The 22,829-nt window shown below is 42.5% G+C and overlaps 1 protein-coding gene across 1 annotated transcript; it reads right to left on the reverse strand.

Annotated features, from left to right (window-relative positions):
• Nucleotides 1-709: 709 nt before the first annotated feature.
• Nucleotides 710-18,624, reverse strand: STK17B (serine/threonine kinase 17b). Its single transcript, XM_068137984.1, has 8 exons — nucleotides 18,488-18,624; nucleotides 16,062-16,221; nucleotides 11,942-12,154; nucleotides 9,607-9,751; nucleotides 9,249-9,375; nucleotides 8,462-8,510; nucleotides 7,308-7,487; nucleotides 710-3,445 (listed from the first exon to the last, which is right to left on the reverse strand). The coding sequence occupies exons 2-8, from the start codon at nucleotides 16,181-16,183 to the stop codon at nucleotides 3,163-3,165; spliced, it is 1,119 nt and encodes a 372-aa protein (XP_067994085.1). The 5' UTR covers nucleotides 16,184-16,221; nucleotides 18,488-18,624; the 3' UTR covers nucleotides 710-3,162.
• Between the last annotated feature and the right edge of the window lie 4,205 nt (nucleotides 18,625-22,829).

The following is a 22,829-nucleotide window of genomic DNA, read 5'->3' on the forward strand; positions in this document are numbered from 1 at the left end:
TGTGGAAGAGCAACTGCAAAAAAAATGCCAGAACACAGCAGATACCCACCATGACCTCCTATCAAGCTGAACAACAGGCAGCATGCCCTTGCAGCAATGGAAAGGTAATGGTATTATGGGCTGCATTAGGCAAAGTATCATCACCAAATTGAAGGAATCCATCCTATCCTTCCACTAAGCACAGGAGTACTGTCCAGGGTCCAGTTCTGGGCTTCTCAGCACATGAGACACAAGTATACTCTGGACTCCAACAAAGAGCCACAGAGGTGATTAAGGGACTGAAAAATCTGCCCTCTGAGGAAATGCTGAAGTAGCTGAGACTGTTTAGCCTGGAGAAGACTCAGGGGAATTGAATGCACAAATAAAAAATCTGAAGAGAGGATGCAAAGATGGAGCCACATTCTTATCAGTGGCACCCAGAGAGAGGACATGAGGGAATGGGCACAAACTCAGACACAGAAGGCTCTGTCTGAACTTAAGGAACTACTTCCTCTATTGTGTGAATGACTGAACACTGGAACAGGTTGCCCATAGAGCATAGAAGTAGAATCTCCTTCCTTGGAGATACTCAAAAGCCATCTGGACATAGTCCCAACCAAAGTCTAGGGGGTGCTGTTTGAGCAGGAGAGTTGGACACTGACTTCTAGAGGTGCCTTCCAACCTCAACCTTTCTCTGGCTCTGTGAAGAAATGAAAACACACAAGCTTTGAAAAAAAGGCCAACTTTATTTTTTTTTTTAATATAGAAACTGCACAGAAATATAACTTCAGTCAGCTTAAAATAGTACTCATCACTCACTTGAGAATGCCCAGTAACATGGCAGGAAGCAAGACGGGCTAACAATGTATTTACCTTCAAATGAAGTTATGCAAGCACAAATAATACTTTAAAATAAATCAAAGGCACTGATCCAAACAAAATCTGATTCAAGGTATGTTTTTATTTGTACTTTATAGAAACTTAAGTTTACAAAACTTACTTTCCTTGAATACGCCAAATTTCCATTTATTTAAAGATAAGTTAACTGCAAAAGTAGTCAGAAATGTAAACATCAGATACAACAACAAAAATCTTTAGGAATAACAACTTTGTCATAAAGTGCTGGCATATACTTTCAGCTTTACTCTCCAGAATTTTAAACACACGTCTATTTTATAAACATTCTTTTCCACCTTTATCCATTACAGCATTTTGACATTTTCTTCTTCCTCTTCAATGAGCTTTAGACTGCATATACGTAAGAGTTTGTATTGTTAATTTACCCAGTTCATAGTGGACTCCATGCTAGTGGAAAAAGCAGGTTAGGTGAGATTCTAACTGGGAAAGGATTTTGAAAATGAAAGGGGTATAGTACCTGAACACAAGCTAACAACTGCCTCCAAAGTCACTGAATAATTCTGTAGATTGAGTATCACTGAAAGAGGTTACACAAGTAATAGAGACTTGGTGTGGTTCTTTTGTACTTTGGCATCTGACCTTCCTGTGCTCTGAACAGATCTGTTACTTCATTTCAAGTGAAATGAAGTCATGGAAAATTTTTGTTTCTGACAAACATAAGCCAAGAGATAGTCTCACCTGCCTTGCACCTCAGTCAACCTGAGTGCCGTCCAGAACAGAGATAACAGTTCTGAGCTCCCCATGCCTTATGGTAATCCCTCATTCTGAAATTGATTCATGTAAAACCCTGTTCCTGCCTTGGATGAAAAAAGGTAACACAACTTTTTAATACTTGTGTTCACCTCTCAATCACACCTTGTTCTAAAACCTTCATCTACCGAGCTACTGAGAAGCTCATGGACACACTTGAAAATTATTACATTATGGTATTTTATTGTACAAAGCAAACCCAAATCAAAGATGCTAAGTCTGAGGAGTGGGAAATCCCCAAAGTATTTTAAAGTGTCATTTGCTTTCAAAATATTTATAGGAATTTGAATACATTCCCTACACAAAGATTTCCAGCATCAGTATTACATTTAGGATTTTCTCATGTCAGTATTCGTTTCAGGCTGTTAAGGCATAATTGGTATTTGCTCCAAGTCAGACCTTCCTCAGAGCCTAAAACCAGGAAGTGGGAGAGATACAACTTCCAAGCAACAGCAAGTAACAAACTCACTAAGAACAAATTTAAAGACTTGAACCAATCACTCGGTAATTTACTAGGTAAAGACTAAGACACTGCAGTCCATTTCTCGAAGTGGACATGAGGTAAAGTTATGGGTAATAATAGTTGACAGGAAGATGCCCACAAGAGGGGCATAATGGAAACCCTTTCATTGCAGCTTCACTGGCAAAAATGGTCATGAAATCACTTTATTCAGTTACTACTTTTAACTCTGAAGAGGCTTTCTAGTTTAGGGGGGTTTGGTGTGCTTTTTAAGATGAGGAATAGGTGTCAGCACAGGGAGATGATACTACTTCAGAGGCTTCATGAAAGCAAACGAACAAGTCTTTCAGATATTCCCATCAGCATGGAACTCTCATTACCCTCAAACACAACTCACTGGCAAGCAGCAAAGGACTACTGGCACAGGGACTGGCAACCCACCTCTTTTCTGTTCAAGCTTTGCAGAGATCCAACACAGAGAAAACACAGACTGTGTACTGCAGTGCTGAAGTGGACCAGATCGAAGGTAGAAATATCTCCCAAACTACTACTGCTCATGTAGAGAAAGCAGTTTTTCAAACAGCCCCAAGAGATGGGTCACACTCCCCAAACATACCACCTTCAGCTTCCACGAAGTGATGAGAATAGTGAGAGTAAGGCCGAAAGGCAGTGAGATTCAGTTTCTCTGTTTAGACCAATTTCTTAAGCCTAGCCCTAGAAGCGTATCAGTATTCCACCACTGCTTGGCACAGCTTCCCTTTACACAAACTTACTTTCAGGTCTGAGTTTGTTAGATCTAGCATAATTTTTGGACTAAAAATTTGAAAAGTGCAAAAATATTTAATTATATCTTCTTAAAAAAATAATTCATTTTACTGGTACAACAACCCCAGTTCCTCAGGGCTTAAATCCATTGCCAGCAACGGACGGAAAAGGATCAAAGTGCATTTCCAGTATGCCAGTGCTGCACACAGCAGCACACCATCATCTCACATTCCCCACTGGAACATCTGTGCATCTATGCTAACTTCACTTCTGAAAGGCTGCATCACACATTAACATATGAAGTCTGTCATCAAGTCTTGGGGATATGGTAAGGAATCATCAAAACGGAAACGCTTGGAGACTGTACTGCTGTCCTCTGGGATGTTTTCCTTGTCTTCCTTGTTGCTACAGGTACCATTACAGACGGGTTTTACGTGCCGCTCTGCCAAGCACTTTGCTGTATGTTCTGCCATCAGAGAAGAGCAGCAGGTTTCCTCGGGGCTACGCAAGAGCATGAACTCCCCTTGCTGCAACCACAAGTGAGAAAGACAGGCCTCTGCTGTGGGTCTTTCCCTTTGAAAGAAAAAAGGGTAAAGTTGCTCAATTTCAGCAATACTAAAAGTGTCATTAAAATAGCTGACACTCATTAAGAAATCTTAAACAGGATCAACAACAGCTAAGGAATCTTAAACAGAACTGACACTAAAAAGTGATTATTGCAGGACTTCTATGCTACAGAACACATTAGACCCTTCCAGAGTTAAGAATGGACAGCATACATCTAAAGCTTAGTTGAGTCTCCCCTGCTGCTGCATATCAAAACTGGGAAGCTGTTTCTCAGCACAAGGAATAGGTATTTCTCAGGTGGTATTCCTAGCCCCTCGCAACATTTGCGACATTCTATCTACACATGGATGTGCTTCTGAAGTCCTATGTTTTATACACACCACTGCAAACAGAGAGACTAGCAACCTATTCAGTCAGAATTTCAGAGAGGACCAAATAACACAATGTCATCAACACTATCCAACCTTTTGCAGTGTTTTACTCTTTCAATTCCCCTTGTGTAAACCCTTTCAAAATGTTGTTGATAGAAAATAAATCACAGACTTGAAAAATTGTTCTTCTGGATACCCTAACACAGTGCTGGTACAGTTTTCATCATGTGCTGCATTGTCAAGTTCCACAGAACATGCTGGAACTGCAACAGAGCTCACGCCTTGTCTTTAACTCTACCAGAACAGAAGAATGGCCCTTGGTCAGAGATCTGCAACTTTAGACATGAATGAGGGCAGATTTTCCCTCTTGTCATAGAATGCATGGGCTTGAAAGGAACCTCTAGAGATCAAGTACACCTCCCCTGTAAAGCAGAATCACCTAGGGCAGGTCACACAGGAATGCATCCAGACAGGTTTTGAAGACTTCTAGAGAAGAAGACTCCACAACTTCTCTGGACAGCTTGCTCCAGGGCTCCAGCATTCTCACAGGAAAAAAAGTTTCTCCTCATGTTGCGATGGGATTTCCTGAGATTGAGTTTACAGCCATTGCACCTCATCCTGTCACTGAAAAGAGGCTGGCATCCATCCTTCTGACAGTCACCCTTTAGGTATTTGCAGACATTTATAAGGCTTTCTCTCAGCCCTCTCTTCTCCAGACAAGATTCAAGAAAATACCAACTGTGCTTTCCAACAAACCAACCAGCAATTAAAAAAAAAAATTAAAATGGTGGGGGGTTGGGGAAAAGCTTGTACCAGATGAGCTTTGAACATTTATGATGTCCCTTCCAACCTGGCGTTCCTTGAAGATACAGTCACCAAGAATTGAAAGTGTGTGTGTGTGGGGGGAATGTTACTAAGACTATAACAAAGGCTCTGAGATGCCCAGAAGCAGGTAGCGTATCAACTGTGCCAGAATGTCAAACATCCCACAGGTCCATACATCAAAGTAGGCTTTTCATAGCTGCGTCCCTCATGATGCTATAGGTTGAGTGTATCATAGTATCAGTCAGGGTTGGAAGGGACCACAAGGATCATCTAGTTCCAACCCCCCTGCCATGGGCAGGGACACCCCACACTAGATCAGGCTGGACAGAGCCTCATCCAGCCTGCTCTTAAACACGTCCAGGGATGGGGCCTCGACCACCTCCCTGGACAACCCATTCCAGGGCTTCACCACTCTCATGGTGAAGAACATCCTCCTCACATCTAGCCTGAATCTCCCCACCTCCAGCTTCATTCCATTCCCTCTAGTCCTATCACTACCTGAGATCCTGAGAAGTCCTTCCCCAGCCCTCCTGTAGGCCCCCTTCAGATACTGGAAGGCCACAAGGTCACCTCGGAGCCTTCTCTTCTGCAGACTGAACAGCCCCAACTCCTTCAGTCTGTCCTCATAGGAGAGGTGCTCCAGCCCTCTGATCATCCTCATGGCCCTTCTCTGGACACATTCCAGCACGTCCATATCCCTCTTGTAATAGGGGCTCCAGAACTGGAGGCAGTACTCCAGGTGGGGTCTCACCAGAGTTGAGTAGAGGGGGAGGATCACCTCCCTCGACCTGCTGGCCACACTTCTGATGCAGCCCAGGATCCGATTGGCTTTGCGGGCTGCAAGAGCATATTGAGAGCTCATGTTGAGCTTTTTGTCCACCAGCACCCCCAAGTCTCTCTCCTCAGGGCTGCTTTCCAGCCAGTCCCTGCCCAGCCTGTATTTGTGCCAGGGATTGCCTCGACCCAGATGCAGGACCCTGCACTTGCTCTTATTGAACCTCATGAGGTTGGCTTGTGCCCACCTTCTCCAGCCTGTCAAGGTCCCTCTGGATGGCCTCCCTTCCCTCCAGCGTGTCTGCTGCACCACACAGCTTGGTGTCATCAGCAAATTTGCTGAGGGTGCACTCAATGCCACTGTCCATGTCACTGACAAAGATGTTGAACAAGCCTGGTCCCAGGACTGATCCCTGAGGGACTCCGCTTGTCACTGGCCTCCACTGGGACATGGAGCCATTGACAGCCACTCTTTGGGTGTGGCCATCAAGCCAGTTCCTTATCCATCTAGTGGTCCACCCATCAAACCCATGTGTCACCAGCTTGGATACTAGGATGTGGTGCGGGACAGTGTCGAAGGCTTTGCTCAGGTCCAGGTAAACAACATCAGTTGCTCGCCCCTCATCTATTAATTTTGTCACCTGCTCATAGAAGGCCACCAGGTTGGTCAGGCAGGATTTGCCCTTGGCAAAGCCATGCTGACTGTTCCCAATCACCTCTTCACTATTCTTTTGAGCGAGTAGTGACTCCAGGAGGATCTGCTCCATGATCTTTCCAGGCACAGGTGTGAGACTGACTGGCCTGTAGTTCCCTGGTTCCTCCTTCTTACCCTTTTTTGAAAATGGGGGTGATGTTTCCCCTTTCCCAATCAGTTCCAGTTGTTCCAGCTATTGACAAACCTTCTATGTAAGAGGCTTAAATATAAAGGACTGTTCAGACCTGAGTTTATGTGGAGTTCTTATTTCCTCAAAGCAGACACTTGATGGATGTTATATCCCATCATCCCCTCCTATCAATGAACTTCATCTCACCCATATAAGAGGGTCAGTCTGTCTCACTGAAGGGAGTGCTGTGTCACCATAAATGACAATACCTACCATGTCTAATAGAACATGACCGACTTCACTAAATACTATTCCCCCATATAAACCTTCTAGGGTGGTAAGGGTTTGGGGTTTTTTTCCCCACTTCATCTGCTTCTGCAACAGTTAAAAAAAGTACCCAGATTTAACACCCTGCAGCAAGTCTGGACACAGTCACTGACTAACTCTCCCACTCTTCAAAATTTTCACAGAGATCATCTACTTGAAAAGGCCTTGATGAGAGTGTGAACTCGTAAAGAATGCAGGGTCCTGGAAGTGTGCCTTATAAACAAGAATTTTGTACTTCTGATTGAGAACTTTTTGGAAAGACTACAGATGCCAGAAGGCTAGATATTTCTGAATAAGAACTGCCAAGTTCTTATTAAAACAACCCAACATTAAACTAGAACGATACACTAAAGTCAGGAAACAAGAAAGCACTGCATGAGAAGCAATGAGAAGCAATTGCGTTCTGTCTCTCCAAGCTATGCAAGAAAAGGTTAGATTGCAGACAAGAATGTGACCTTTCCAGAATATACTTCATCAGGTTTGTAAATAACCTATCTTCTGATTGAAGACAGAAGACACTGAAAATACATAACTCAAGCTTGCTACAAGAACAGCCAGAGAGCAAAACAAAGGCCTTTTTCACACACATGGAAAAGCATAAACCTCCACTTCTATGTATGCAGCTGACAACTATGAATATCTGACTGATGATCACAGCAGTATGGAGTTCCCAAATTAAGATTCCCTTTTCTAGGTGCTCCACAAACACAAAAGCTAAGATTCTTGCCCCGGGAGTTTGTTACTTACGCTGGGTTTTTTATAAGAAGTTTTTGAATGAAGTCTTTAGCGGGCTGTGAAACTGATGAAAAAGTTTCTTCTGAATAATCCACATTAACTTGAGATATATTAAGGTAAGTTTCTTGATTGTCAGCTCCCACAAATGGAGATTCCTGTGTCAGCAGCATGTATGAAATGACACCTATGTTCCTGAGGTAAGAGAACAATGTAAGACTTTACTGGGGCACCTACACAATACACTCCATATTTATTGTGCGCATATTTATTGAGCTTTGAAACATCAGGTACCACTTTAAGTTTCACGTGATGCTTAACTGCTTGCTTTCAAGATACTCTTTTCTTCTCACTGGGATTGTTGGGAAAAGAAAATCTATCACTTTTGCAGCACTTAGTAACCCTTACAGCTTGTAAACACACAGCTGCTCTGTTTGTCACGGAGTAGAACACCAATGGTTTGCATTTATGTCTTCCCACAAAAGCAGACAAATAGTAAGTGGATAAACATTCACTAACAAATTTAATTACTAATACAAGTTGTGAATGTCAAAGGAGTAATTAGATCACAGCAACTTTTAAAACAGGATTTTAATTCTTCAGACGCTGAAGAAGAGCATGTGAATATTGTGTTTGTGGAAACATCCCAAAGCTAGCCTGGATACAAGGTATGCTTTGTAACAGCATGGAATATTTTAAGATACTTGTCTCAATTTTATAACTCATTCTGCAGATATTGCTCTAGAGGTAAGAAGTTAAAAGTTAAAACATTTCTATCCTTTGTATAATAGATTTATTTAATGACATGGAGAAGGGGAGAGAGGAGTCTCCAAGAGCAGTAAATACCTGGAGCATGTCATCCAAGAGTAACGAACACCTGAAACATGCTATCCAGTTACTGTTAGTGCTGCCTTAGGACAAACACCTATACTCTGCATGTTCAGAAGCCACCTGCATTCCCTACTAGGTGTTCAACAGATGCATACGAGGTGATTCTTGTAAGCCCCGAGTTACATCCTGAGTCCTCCCTTCCCCTCCCAACTCTCCCTCTTTTGGGTCAGCCAGTCAAGAGAAGGATATTCTTAGAAACCAGACCAAACTGCATCACCGTCTGGACCTAGCCCCTAGGATTCCCAGCTAAATAAGACCGTTTAATGTCCGAAACCTACCACATATCTGTAGCTGTGGTGATGGGATCATAGTTCAAGATTTCTGGAGCTGGAGGAAGAAATGGAAGGAAGAAAAACACTTTAATAGATATATTATTCAAGCAGGCTTGAATCATACACTAACTTTCTGGCATTTTTCGCCAACCATTCTGATGAGACTAAACATGTATTTTCAGTAATGAAGAGGATTATTTTCAAGCCAAAAGGGCAGGAAAAAAGTTTAACCAGGTGCTACATGGCCTAAGGTCTAATCTATTTTCCCATCAGATGTACACACATAAAAGATTATTCTAAGAAGTTTTAAAAGATATAGCTTTTGAAGGGGAAAGTGTAGAGCTTTTAGCACATTACCACTGCAAAGCCATTTGCAGGCTGAGTGGCTGTTAGCATGCACTAGACAGCAAGTTATTCACTACAGATTGAAGTACTCTTAAATGGAGTGCAGGCAAATCATAGAATGGCTTCAGTCAGAAGGGACTTTAGAGATCATCTACTCCAACCCACCCTTCTGAGAAGGCCAAATGTTAATGGCAGCCTTTCCCTTTCTGAGAAATATTTTAATCTCATTAAATCATGATACCAACATTCCTAACTAAAAAACCAACCAACCAAAACAAAAAAACCACCAAAACCCCAAGCAAACTTACTTTGTGCATGCCAATGTTGTACTTTTAACTCTAATGTTGTACTTCCGCTTTAATATTATAGTTTAGTGAAAAAAACAGTGTTGGTTTAAGAGTCTACACCACAGCAAACATCAGGGAACTGTGAAGCAGCTCTTCCATACCTAGGTACTCTGTTGTGCCCATGATCTGCCGCAGTTCACTGCAATCCTCAAGCTTCCGAGACATACCAAAATCTACAATTTTTACATCACCAAGAGGATTGATGCTGCTCAGCAAAATATTTTGAGGCTAGAATGAAAAAAAGAAATCTCAATAAAACACAAGCTAAAAAAAAAAATTAAAAATCCAGTGTATTGAGATTTCAGTTTCCATTATGCAGTGCTTACCAATAAATGTTATTTCATAGAAGGATTTAATCTAATATACTTTTTGTCATATTTGATTTTTAACCAGTTAATTTGATTATCATAATTAAATTGAAAATGAAGTATTGAAATAATAAGACCAGAACACCCTCACCTTTAAGTCAAGATGAACAATATTGTTTTCATGCAAGCAGCAAAGTCCTTCAAGTATCTGTCTTATAAGTCTCACAATATCCCTTTCACCAATTCTGTCATCCAGATCTGGGACACACAAGTCAAACATTTCTCCTCCAGCAGCACTGAAACACATTCAAGATGACTTATGTATTACCTTTGAATTTCTAAGCTTCAGTGAAGAAAGGTTCTAGAAACAGTACGTAATACATATTCCTATTTTCAGAAAGGCTGGGAATATTCACAGAATCATGGAATGGGGTGGGTTGGTAGAGACCTTGATGATCAGCTAGTTCCAACTCCCTTGCCATGGACAGACACCTCCTACTAGATCAGCTTGCTCAAGGCACCATCCAACCTGGATTTGAACACATCCAGGTTTGGAGCCTCCACAGCTTCTCTGGGCAACCTGTTCCAGTACATCACTACCCTCACGGGGAAGAATTTCTTCCTAATGTCTCATCAAAATCAAGCTTGTCCCATTGATATTTTTTACTTCCCACCCCCCATATGCCAAGACACATCATATAGGCACTTTGGAAAGGGGCAAAAAAATAAACAAAACAAAACCTGCTGATGATTTTTCTTTCCCCATAGCTGACAACAGTGGCTGAGACAGTGAACCTGAACTTTGTGGCTGACAACCTCATAATGCTTTGGTTCTCTCAAGCTTGTTCTCCTGTGAGTGAGTGTGAAAATGCCTGGAGGAAGATGAGTTCTCTCATCATTCCCTAACAGAAGAAGCCTTTCTCTTCAAGTCACATGTAGCATTTCCTCCATTAGAACAGTTCCATATATAGCTGAAAGAAAGAAACCCCAGCAATATTTCTAATCTCTGAATTTGGGAGAAAAGTAATTTTTTACATGATGTGGCTACAGTGTAAATGCAAGAACTACAATGCAATGGACAGCTAGAGCTGCTGAGGAGTATTTCCGGAGTGGGAGGAAGCTGCATATCTGTCACCTAGATCTAGCCATTCTGATAGAAGACCAAAAAAAAAAAAATCAGAGAGGGATAAAACCTAGCACCCTGATGATGATTAAAAATACAATTGCCCAGACAATAAGCAGGATCTTCCAGAACTCTAGTTCAGAATGTGCAGAAATACAAGGCCTCATCTCTGTCCCTTTGGAATCAACCATTTCCATATTAAAATAGAGATACCACTGCCAAGCTTTATGTTTTCACTGTGTCTCAAACATCTTCCTCAAGGCTGTTTACTTACAGCTGTAAAATGAGCCAGTACACATGCCAGCTTTCTCTTAGAATGTCTGGATTGCTCCAATGGCCTTTGACTCTCAGATGACAAGAGTAGTAACCTCTGTTGTGGGGCTTTTCAAGTATTCACATTGTTAGTAATTCTCTGTAAAGATGGCCTTGGTAAGACCTGGTAGCCATTTCTCTCTCTCTCATTTAGAGAACATGTGCTTGTACAGAGAGGAGCATATGGGCGAGGTAAAATGCAGCCAAATGGGAAATGTGTGGAACTTATTTTATGAGCAAGAGATTAATTTCTTGCAATTTTTAAAGCACTGCTTTAGAGTTCTGGTCATACAAGAAAACAGAAAAAACAGTGTACTCTGCTCCAGAGGATGTCAGTTAAAAGCATCATGAACCCTCTATTCACTCCAAGAGGAGTAGGACCTGCAGACTTAACATTACCACAAGGTAGGCCACTAACACCAATGTAGTACAGAGAAGTTGTTTGATCAGGGAGCTTTGATAAGCAAGGCAGAGTTAACCGAGCTGAAACAGAAGCAGGAAAATCAGTATGGGTTTCACATGAACTTGCACTTGCTCAGGAGAGCTTGTCATCTAAACTTTGTCTTTAATTCTACATTATTTATTATGTTAGCCTTCTCAGAAAAACAAGTAAGTTAGGGATCATCTAGTTCCAGAAAAAAAAAAAACAACTTTCTTTTTAAAGATTATCTAGCTGCATTCTTTGGAAAGTTGGAAGGAATTCGTCCTCGTGTGTGCAGACCACCATTAATAGCTCTTCAAATACTTTAGACATGAAACTGAAATCTTAGAGACATTCTGACTTGCTTTCACAAACTGTATTTTTGTTCCTCTCATTCCAAACAGCAATTCACACATCTGTATATGTGAATATGTGCCAATATGACAGATAATTCAAATTCAATTCCCAAATTAGACTTGTTTTCAGAGCTAATGAGAAGCCAGCGGGACATTTAGAAATAAAGGAGAACTTTGAAGGAAACAGCTCCAAAAGCCAAATACTTTTAAACCAACAAAGCCACTAAATTTAGCTCAGAACCTGCAAAGGAACAGCTGCTGAAGACATACTTACTATTCCAACACCAAGATGATTTCATTTGGTGTCTCATAGACTTCATGGAGATTAACTATGCGAGGATTAGATTTCATTAATTCCAGTACTGCAATCTCATGAAAAATCTCAGCTTTGCAGTCTTGACCTCTTCTTCTTTTCTTCAGGAATTTAGCTGCATACTCTTGGCCTGTGGATTTAGCAATACATTTTCGAACTACAGCACATCTTCCTCTACAAAACAAAAGGAAAAACATCATAACCTAAGACATACAATGTACGTAAATTGCCATTAGAATTTGGTTAGAAGGACTTCTGGAGGCCTCCCACAAAACCTCCTGCTCAAGGCAGAACCAGCTATGAGACCCTACCAGGGCATTCTTCAGGTTGGCAATATTACAGTCAAAACTCACACAAGCACAATGTATCACTATATAACATTATTTCTTGTGATCCTGTGACCTACAGATACAGCAATGAACAAAACAAGCCTCTGCGTAACATAGGGAACAAACACAGAAGATGTGTTTTTATGTTGGGGTGAAGGGGAAAGTCTTCAGTGCAGATCATCTTAGAGTCATAACAAGAACTGAACTTCCTTTCACAAATCATGTAGTACTACCAAAGAATCTCCAGGTATCTGCAAAACAAATAACTTACAGGAAAACACTTGCTACTCATGTCTCTTTCTTGGCTAGACAAAGTGAGCTGCTTCATTTCCTAGCCAGCTGTTTAGGTATGGATACAAATATATTTTGTTTTTTAAAAGAAATCCACATACTGTAGCTAAAACACCAAGCTGGACTTTAAAAATACTGGAGGAAAAATGCAAGTTTTTAAGCCAAGTTATAAACAGAAACATGGGTTGATAATCCCAAATTCTGCATTCCCAGCAATGCCTCACTGCAACTTGCAAAGAGTTTTCCAGTGATACAAGAAGTGTTATTTAAAAAAAACAAACCAACCAACCTGTAGGGCTAACATAGATTTTGTGAAGTTCTGGAAACAGCTATAAAACTGTGTACAAAGAATGAGATCTACACCATTATCTTTAAAGGAATCTTTTCCACCAGTTTTATTGCTACCACAACATACTAAGAACAGATTTAATGATAAAACTCAGCACTATCCAAGTTGTGCTTTTCCAACTAAATTTAGCTGCTTTAGTAGAAAAAAACAATCCTGTCCTGCAGGCTTTGCCTTTCTTCTGGTGCAAAAATACCAATTCCTAGAAGGAACACCTTTTAACAACAAAAAAAGCATGTCTGAAGAAACCCCTCAGCATCAGTATACAACCAAAAATGTTCATTTAAAAACAAGAAAATGAACCAGATTTCTATATGCTAATTTGAACTATAGAATCAACAAGGTTGGAAAAGATCTCAAAGATCAAGTCCAACCTGTCACCCAACACCTCACGACTACTAGACCATGGCACCAAGTGCCACATCCACTCCAGGGATGGTGACTCCACCACCTCCCTGGGCAGCCCACTCCAATGGCTAACAACTCACTCAGCAAAGAACTTTCTCCCCACCTCCAGCCTAAACTTCCCCGGTGCAGCTTGAGACTGTGTCCTCTTGTTCTGGTGCTGGTTGCCTGGGAGAAGAGACCAACCCGCTCCTGACTACAACCACCCTTCAGGTAGTTGTAGACAGCAATAAGGTCTCCCCTGAGCCTCCTCTTCTCCAGGCTAAACAATCCCAGCTCCCTCAGCCCCTCCTTGCAGGGCTTGTGCTCAAGGCCTCTCCCCAGCCTTGTTGCCCTTCCCTGGACACGTTCCAGAGTCTCAATGTCCTTCTTAAGCTGAGGGGCCCAGAACTGGACACAGTACTCAAGGTGTGGCCTAACCAGTGCAGAGTACAGGGGCACAATGACCTCTCTGCTCAATGACCTCCCTATTCTTGATGCAGGCAAATTAGTCCAAATTAAACATGTAAACTTGACCTTCAATCATTTCTAAATAAGCAATAGCAGCATAAATTCAACAAAATAGCTTCTCTGTCATATTTATTCAAACAGCTATTAGTTGTAGGATTTTTGTCCATTTTTATCTAAATTTTGTGCTTTTCTTTGAAGTATGAAACTCAAAAGAAAATTGAAGAAGTGAAAGCTTAACAGCCTGATACATTCACATTCCTTATTTTAGCAACTATTTACTAGCCTGAAACAGCTGAACCCTTCTGCATTTGTTAAACCAGTATATTATGGCAGAGCTTTTAACGTTCTTGAGCTGAATTTCCTAACATACCAAAGTTTGAGCTGCTCCCCCACAGCTTACATTCTCATTTTAGCATCACATCATCCTGCCAACCACAAAAGTTCCTCTAAAATTAAAAAAGGGAACTGGTTGAGTTTCATGAGAACAGCACGATCTTCCCTGATAGTTTTGTGCATCTGCCTTGTAGCTGCTGTGGGTGTGACAGCTTTGAAGGGTCACTGTATCTCTAGACTGATAATGTTAGGAATTTCCACTTGTTTTCCCCGTCTTTGTAGCGTGCCAATTATTAAGACAAAATTATTGAATCCAGAAATTGCTTTGGAGCAGTAAATTTTCCTCAGTCAGATCTGAAGTGCTACACTGAAGCAAAGTGGTTCCCACTCTCTGGGGCCTGCAAAGCAGCTGCTTTACCACCACACTTCACAGGCCAATTCTATGAGATAAAAAATTATTTCAAGTTGTTTTCATATCCCAAGTTATAAACCACAGAAATTCAACTACTTCAAAGCCAAGCCATCCACACACTGGGGACAGAACTATTTAACCCACTGAACAGAACCTGCCAGCTTCATGAGTCAGCCTTAAATACCAAAGGACCTACAAGATAAGGGTGTGGGAGGAAGAACTGGGACTTGGGAAGCCCAAGTACAGAAGTACAAAAGAACTATTTACTAAGTAACCTGAAGAGGAAGAGGAAAAAATGTAAGTGAAAAGAAAAACTTATGAAATATTTTAGAGAAGCTACAAAGAAAGGTGGATTTTACACCACTTAGGAAGTGATGTAAACACTTAAACATACACACACTCTTGTCAGGACAGGAACAGTCCTGTGTGTTTGGACAATATGCAATTCTGTTTCTTAGCAATTTGGCACTTCATTTTGTTATGTTTGGTTTTGCATGTCCAGAAAGTATTAAGACTTGTTTAGAATCCACACCAAACCTCCAAACCTGTACTTTGTTTTAGACATCATCTCACAGGCATGTATCACCTGAGAACCCAGTGGTTTACAAATACTGGAGTTCTAGAGGAGGGTGGGTATAACCTGCTGCTGGAAGGATAACAGGAGAGGACAGCTCTGGGCTGCAAGGTGTAATTGTGTGGAAGTATACCAGAAAAGACACACACTAAGAGGAAAAAAAACCAAATCCAAGTACAAACCCACAACTAGAAGAACATCTCTGATAACAAAAGCTGCAAGTGCAAAGGATCACTCTGTAGCACAGCAAGGCACAACTGAGACTGACCCAAGCCACCTCTGTTGCGGAGCCTGGAAGCAGGACCATGGCATCACGTTTGTGTAGCTTTACATACAGTTCCCTGAGTATTCCCAAGGTATCAATCAGGCCAGTGATTTCAAAGAAGCATTAACTCAGATGTCTGAAACATTATAATAAATACCAAGGGTGTTCATTTTTTAATTTTCTGTTTTACTGTTACAAACCTGAGCAAGGGAAGCACAACTACTCCAACACAGCAGGTTGCTCGAAACTTAGACTAACTGCTTGAGTTTGTGAGAGAGGTCTTCATTTCGTGGCCTTCAAAGCTCTCAAACAACAAAACAACCAACTCAAAATCCCCATTCTCTCTCTTGTAGTATTATTGTGTCATCTTTTCTTTATGTACCTGGAATGTGATGTGTGACGAGACAGAGGAAATGGAAGAAAAGGCACACAATTCCAGATCTGCATGCTCAAGAACACAGGACTTGGAAAAGGCTGGAAATTCACATCTCAGTACCTTTTCCTGGGCCCTAGAGAACCTGTCGGACACTGCAAAGAAGGGAGTGCAGGAAGAGAGGGGCATGGTTCATCTCCCACCTATTACCATAAAAATTTGACAGAATAGGCCTGTCACTGCACAAAGAATTTTCTTGCAGCAGAAATTCCTCTTCCAAAACAAAAGTAGGAGCAATCTTACCTTCCTAACTCCTTCGATTCAAGCATATAAAAATGGTGGAAATTGTCTATCTTGATTTGTGTCTGCAGAGACGTAGCTAACAAGCCAGAAAGGCTTTTATTCTCCAACTTTCTCCTTGACATTGTCAGGAACTGGTCTCTCTCTGTCTTCTATCAGTCACCTGTTAAAGCAAAACAATTAGGAGTTTTGGAAGTTCCATAATTAAAGCTAAGTAGTTTAAGTGGATCAGACATGGTCATGTTCAGTCATGACCTCAAAACACCACATTTAAGCATCACAAAAACAAAACCTGAAAGGAATACTCACTAAGACACACTAAGAAAGCTGACTAACTTCTATTTTTATTTCATAATTTTAACATTCAAGATAAATTGGTTTTGTGGGTTGTGGGCTTTAGGGTTTTTTTTGGTTTTTCTCCCTCCATGGAATATTTCTATGAGAGATTAGAGAAAAGCTTCAGTTCTAGTAAAAATTATAACAACAGCCTCGCTGTTAATGATATATACATTTTTAGTTTTATGCTTTCTGAAAATAAGCTTCAACTCTTCTTTGGAGTCTGGGTAAGTTACAGCAATTCCCTTAAGTTTACACTTTTAACTGTTAATCCTCAGAGATTTAACCCAAAGTGCTTCCTGTTTGCTGTCTGCAACACAGCAGAAACAGCTATCCACAAACAGATAGAAAAAAAAAATCGTTTGTTTTTTTTTTCTCAGATCTCAAGAAAGTTTCATTTTAATGCTAGATTGTCAGAAAGAAGCATGGACAACAACCTCATTGCAAATTCTGATCATTTAGAACCAAACGATGCAGCAACACTGACTAGATTACCTTAATAAACCAGTAGAACAGCGTATTACAAAGGTGCAACCACCCACAGTATTTCTGCTACTGTTAAAAAAAACCCACTGAAACGACAGTAAAAATACCGAGGTCTGGCATTCACCTTTACAGGCCTGAAGCACCTCCTCAGGTGAAATGCAAAAGCAAGTCATGAAAGAAAGGTTACTGAAAGATAACAAATCTGAACTGATGACTTATTTTAAATCAAAGAGTAGGTTTATCTGTAGTAGTAAAGGGAAGAAACAAATGCGAGGCAAATTACAGCTCGGATACAGCCAACATACTTACTTTCATTTTTTAAGTGACAGAAACACACTATCAGAAACTTCTGAGGGAGAAAGCCAGTTGCGATTCAAATACAACCCAGTACCCATCAAATGTTACTCAGATGAGCAGCTCTTGGAAGATGGATATTCATGATTCATGTCTTCATAGGAAAACACAAAACAAACCCTACACAGTTTAAGAATATCATCTAAGGAGCATTTGATAAGCATCAAGTAGCCTCTTAAAAATTATCAAGGGGTCAAAATACAACCTCACATATAAATCTTGGAATGATCTCATTTCTAACTAACGTATATTCCTTTTCCCGCAGTTACGTGACAGTTTATCATTGCAGAGACTGGTTCAGATACTGGAAGTTTTACATGACTCTCCTCAGAGCTGCACTCACCAAATACAGTTCAAAAGTCAAAGGTTTATTGTTGCAGTACTTCAGCGCACGTTTCTTTACATTAGTCAACTGACCAAACGGAGTTTAGCATTATCAAATGTATTATGTAAGATTTCATGTCGCTATGTTTAAACAGCGATTACTAAAAAGAACTTTTGTCTGATGTTGGATTAACTGTTTCTCTGCTAAAACACCACATGTCCTTCTAGCTCGGTGTGACCAAAAGCAGAGAACAACAGTCATAGCTGAGAGAACACCAGAAACTGGCACATCATCTATCCAGAACTTCAAAGCCAATCAGCTACAAGAACTTAAGGCACAAATTCTAACCATTAGCTACTCAGGAAATGCAAAGCGATACCCGCGATACATGGCACCAAAAGCCCCAAGTAACAGACATCAGAAGCCTGGTATCAAAGAAATTTGCAAGCTTCCCATTAAAGAGAACGCTTCCCACTATACTGTCTTCAACTAAGCACAACCACTCTTCATGTAGCTCTTCACAAAAAATGCACGGCCCTTGGGGACCTGCGGCTTAGGAAGCTTCTCAACAGCGCAGGACCACGGACGAGCAGCACCAGGGCACTACGCGGCACTGCAGAGCCCGCATATCCCTGGCTCAGGCCATAGATAGCCGGCGAAGCAGCGAGCCCGCGGCGACCCTCCACTCACCGCCAACCTCAGGAGGCGGCTGTCTTCGCACACCTCTTCACCTTGGCCAAGCTTCAGCCCTTCGGCGGTGATCTGCCCCACTCCGCAGCCAGCCCAGGGTATCCACTGTCCGCCCCAACTCTCCTCACAGGCACCCTGAGGGTGCTGCCGCTGGCGCTGCCCAGGGCGGCGAGGTGCGCACCAGCGAGACCTACTACACAGGCTACACTACAACGCTCCAAACTCCCACGGCACTCACCTGCCCTCACCCGCAGCCTTGGACACTACCTCGCTCGGCACTGCCGGCCCGGACTCCCGCGAAGCCCCTCACGGCCCAACGGTCGCCGCCCAGGCCCGCGCACAGCCCAACCGCGCGCCCGCTCCGCCGGCGTTTGAAAGGCGCAGCCCTGGCAGAGGTGGCCGCACCCTCTCGGCCAGCCCACTCGAGCTTCAGAGAGCCAATCCACGCTCGGCGAGGGTAAGAGCCTGCGCGACGATTGGTGGAACGCCAGCAACCCGGGGACCGGCCCCACCCCGACGGCCCTCGCCCCGCGAAGGCGGCGGGGGTGGCTGAGGGTGGAGGTGCGGAGTGTGGCAGGTGCTGCTACCTCGCCCCACTCCTTCGTGCGATCGGGTAGGTGCTACCGCTGTGGCCGGGACGCGCTCCTGCTTTTCCTCCATCTTCTCCTGCTGCCATTGTGGGAGCCGTGGCCTCACTCGGCCCTGCTGAAGCAGACCGACTGCCTCCTCGCCACCGACGGGGCGCCGTGCCCGGCTGAGCAGGGTCGGCCAGGTATGTGGGAGGTGGTGAGGAGGACCGGAGCGGGGCCGTGGGGCGCCTCCCTTGTCTAAAGCAGCTGAAGGACACATATTTTGTTTGGGCGCCTACACGGAACGCAGGAAGCAGAGAGCCGCCGGTGGAGAGCCAGCGATGACACTATCTAGACGCTGCGATAGAGCTTATCCGTGTGGGGGCTGCATCGAGGAGAAGCAGGGCACGAAAAAGGATGAAGTAGTGCCCTAGCTACGATGGTACAGAGCCCGGCTGCACCCCAGGCAGATGAGCCAAGGCTGCAGCGTTATCTTTCCCTTTGTGGTCTGACGAGGAAACCCACAGCTACAGTAACATTTCGGTGCACTTCGTAGCAGAGACTAGACGTGCTGTTGCCTACTGTGTCTATGACACAGACAGCAAAGTCTCAGGCAACCCTATCACCGGCTAGGTCCAGTCAAAACCAGTAACTGGTACACCAGTTCCCACTGGTATTTGCATATGCGTGTGCCAACGGAAGCAGAGCCCACTTCCTGTGGCTTTTACACAAGTACACACCTCAGCCCGCCTGACAGTCTCTCACGCACTAAGGTCGTAAGTGGGTCTTCAGAACTTCTTGCTTTAGGGCATCCAGAAGCAATAAACGTTAAAAGATTTTAATTTCCTTTAAAGACCCCTTTTGAGGATACAAAATAGCCTAAGAGCACACTTTAGAAGGAGGTTGAAACCAGAGTTTTAAAAACAACTGCAATTTGTTTGCCAGATTGACTTCCTCCATGAAGCAATCCAACCAGCTGCCCCAGAATTTGCAAACATCCCATTTAGAGATTTGCCATAAAGGCAACAGCAGAGGGGTTTAAGAGTTTGAAATTTAACTGCAGTGTTGCACCATTAAAGTTAGAGGGTTAATTTTCTTTATGCTATGGTAACTGCTGTATGCTGGTGAGTGCACTGACTAAGTCCTGCTGTCACAGCAGTAGTTAGGCTAAGATGAAAGCTATCTAGGTGAAGATGAGATACAATATTCTTAAAGATTTCAGAGTATGCTACACCATGCAGCTGGCACAAGAAGATACACTTAGTAAGAATCAGAGCAGCTTTTCACCTATGACTCCAGCTCATTTGACTTTCCATCTAGATTTTTAGCATTTTGAGTTGTGGATATTTTTGACAAAAGAAGTCCGACATCTTTCCTCTCTCCCACAAATTTCCAGCATCTCTTTAAAGTTCCAGACTGTCCCCTTGCTCAGTTCTAACATGATTTCAAATTCTTCTGCCAAATAACAACACAAGACATAGAAATAATCTGTTTTGTTGAGAAGTGTTCTTTGTACAGTATGGAAAATGAGCAGCATTCCCAACATACCAGATGACCCACAGGAGTAAAGTTAAATGACTGACTACAATTAAGATGGTTTAGGTTATTATAGCACGTGATGCCAAGAAGTAAATGACAGTGCTTATGACAGTAAATGTTTGCCTCCTTAGCTGTTTGTGTGTCTTTATCCAGCTTTTTCAAGGCCAGGATCTACTCTACTCTCCCTTCAAATTCTGAAAACCAAATAAATACTAAAAACTCTTCACAGCATGCATGTTTTGGTTATCTGTTTATACAATGTCATAGAAGCATGTCTGGTACTTAGAGAAGGGTATAATTGGCAGGACTCCACCCTGAGGACTTTGGAATTTCACCTAGATACGCCGCCATAGAGAATGACAAACAAAGGGTGGAGTAGGGGGAATGGCAGGCTGAAGGTCACAACAGTACAGTATCATGAACTGTGCTTATTACCAATGTATATATCTGGTCGTTAATTGCTATTTTTTTAATTGAGAGGTGTTAGCTTCATCATTCCCATTCTTAACAACTGCTCTCACTTTCCTTATTATCTATGGATAACAAAACTGGTCTTTTACAGTCTCTGGAGGCTTTCATGACAAGAACTTATTTGACCAGTTCTGATCAAGAACTTCTTGATCAGCTATTCATGTGACAAAGCTATGGTGTACACATCACATGGATCAGAGCAATAGATATTTTAGGAAGCTAACCTTGTGGGAAGAGCACAGCTCCCTCCAGGAGTGCTGATTCCAACTCAAACAAGTCAGGAGGTTGATGTGATTTGGACTGAATAGGCAGCAACCTGCACATCTCAGCAGATAATTGTGTCACTAGAATGGGGAGTAAGTGCACATTAACAACCACTTAGATGGAAGCTGAGAATGCCTGAGCTGCCTTCTCCAGCTCTTTCGTGTTAACTTCTTTGACAAGACATTGATAAGGCAAAACCCTGACCTGTAGGGCCATAAAAGATTACAAAAAACATGAGGCAAAGGACTAGCTCTACCATTCTCCAGGGCAGTACAAACTTAAGTAATGAAACAACCTACACAAAACAAGACCTTACCTGAGCATCTCAGTGTCCTGCAGTTCAAATATCACAGGGAAATATCCACACATTCTACATGTTGCTTCTAATACTGCAGCCTTCAAGAAGCAAGGGGAAATCTGCCTGCAAAGAGGATGACTGCTGTCATCAAGTATGCAGAAGTGTTTGCATGGCAGAAGAGCATGGAGCTGGCACACCAGAGCACCACATAGAGATGCAGGCCAACTGGAAAATGTGCTGATTTAAATCATAGTGTAATGGATAAGCATGTCTTAGGGGGACACTCCTGTACTTACTGACACTGATTTTGGTTTCTATCACTCTGTGGGGATAAAATAAGCAGCACCTTCCCCAAGTCCCACAAACCACTGCCCTGTGGACATTAGCCATGCTCCAAGCATCTACAAGACAGCTGTTAGCTGAAGCAACTTCTCCAATACAAAATGTCAACCTAAGCCATGAAATATTCAAAGCATGGAATGAGGTTTTCCCGCAGGCCTCTCAGAATCTGCAGCAGCCAGTTCTGCACATGACCTAATGATGGAATTCAGACATCCCCCCCTCATCCAAAAAGAATTGCCATGTATGTGTGTAATAGAGGTTGTTTTTAAAAAAAATCTTTATTTTGCCCATGCCAAAATGTTGGCAGGAATGCCAGCATCTTTGCACAGAGGAGCTAAGCAACTGAAGGCAATCCTCAGTGCAATGGGCAAAGTCTCCCTGTTCCACTCAGTCACTGCTTACTTACCATAGTCATCCCAGTGTCACCCAGCACCAGCCTCACACAAACTCCAGCCTGAGGAAAAAATGAACAGCTGCTCAATACTTGGCATCAGTTATCAGTGATCTGGAGGACAGCGTCTTGAGAGCCTAAGATTGAGAATGGTGACAGAGAACAGTCTGAAAGGGCTGAAGTCTCAAAGCTCTTCTTTTGCCACAGCAGCTCCCCTTCAGTGATTTAGGTCAGCTTCTGGTAGCAGCAAGATAACACAAAATTACTTCCTAAAACAAAAGATTTTAAATAAAGAAACCACTTCAATATTAGATTCTGCAAAGCACAAGATGACAACTTGCCATTTAACCATTCCTAGAGCAAAGGTCTCCTTGGACTGTGTCTTGGTAGCCTAAGTGCTGCATGAAGACCAGTATTTCTTACTGGAACTATTACCTGCTAGAAAAGCAGCAGGGAATCTTCTTAAAGACAGAAAGCTGTGCTTTCCCCTGAAGGTATTTCCCTGTGGAAACTGTGCTTTCCCATGTGGCATCTCCTGTGGTAAGGGACATCACAGCCATTTCTGATGCCCCATTCAAGAGCAGAGACTCTTACGTGCAGTTCTCCAACACTCCAATATGTTGACTGCAGTGCCTGGTGCTTTTTCTCATGGCTTTTGATTCATATGTAGTTCTTGTTCAAATTATGCTGTGTATGGCTGCTGGAA

The sequence above is a fragment of the Melanerpes formicivorus genome, unplaced genomic scaffold (assembly GCF_026170545.1).
Source record: "Melanerpes formicivorus ecotype bairdi unplaced genomic scaffold, bMelFor1.0.p_v2 SCAF_5, whole genome shotgun sequence".
NCBI lineage: Eukaryota > Metazoa > Chordata > Aves > Piciformes > Picidae > Melanerpes > Melanerpes formicivorus.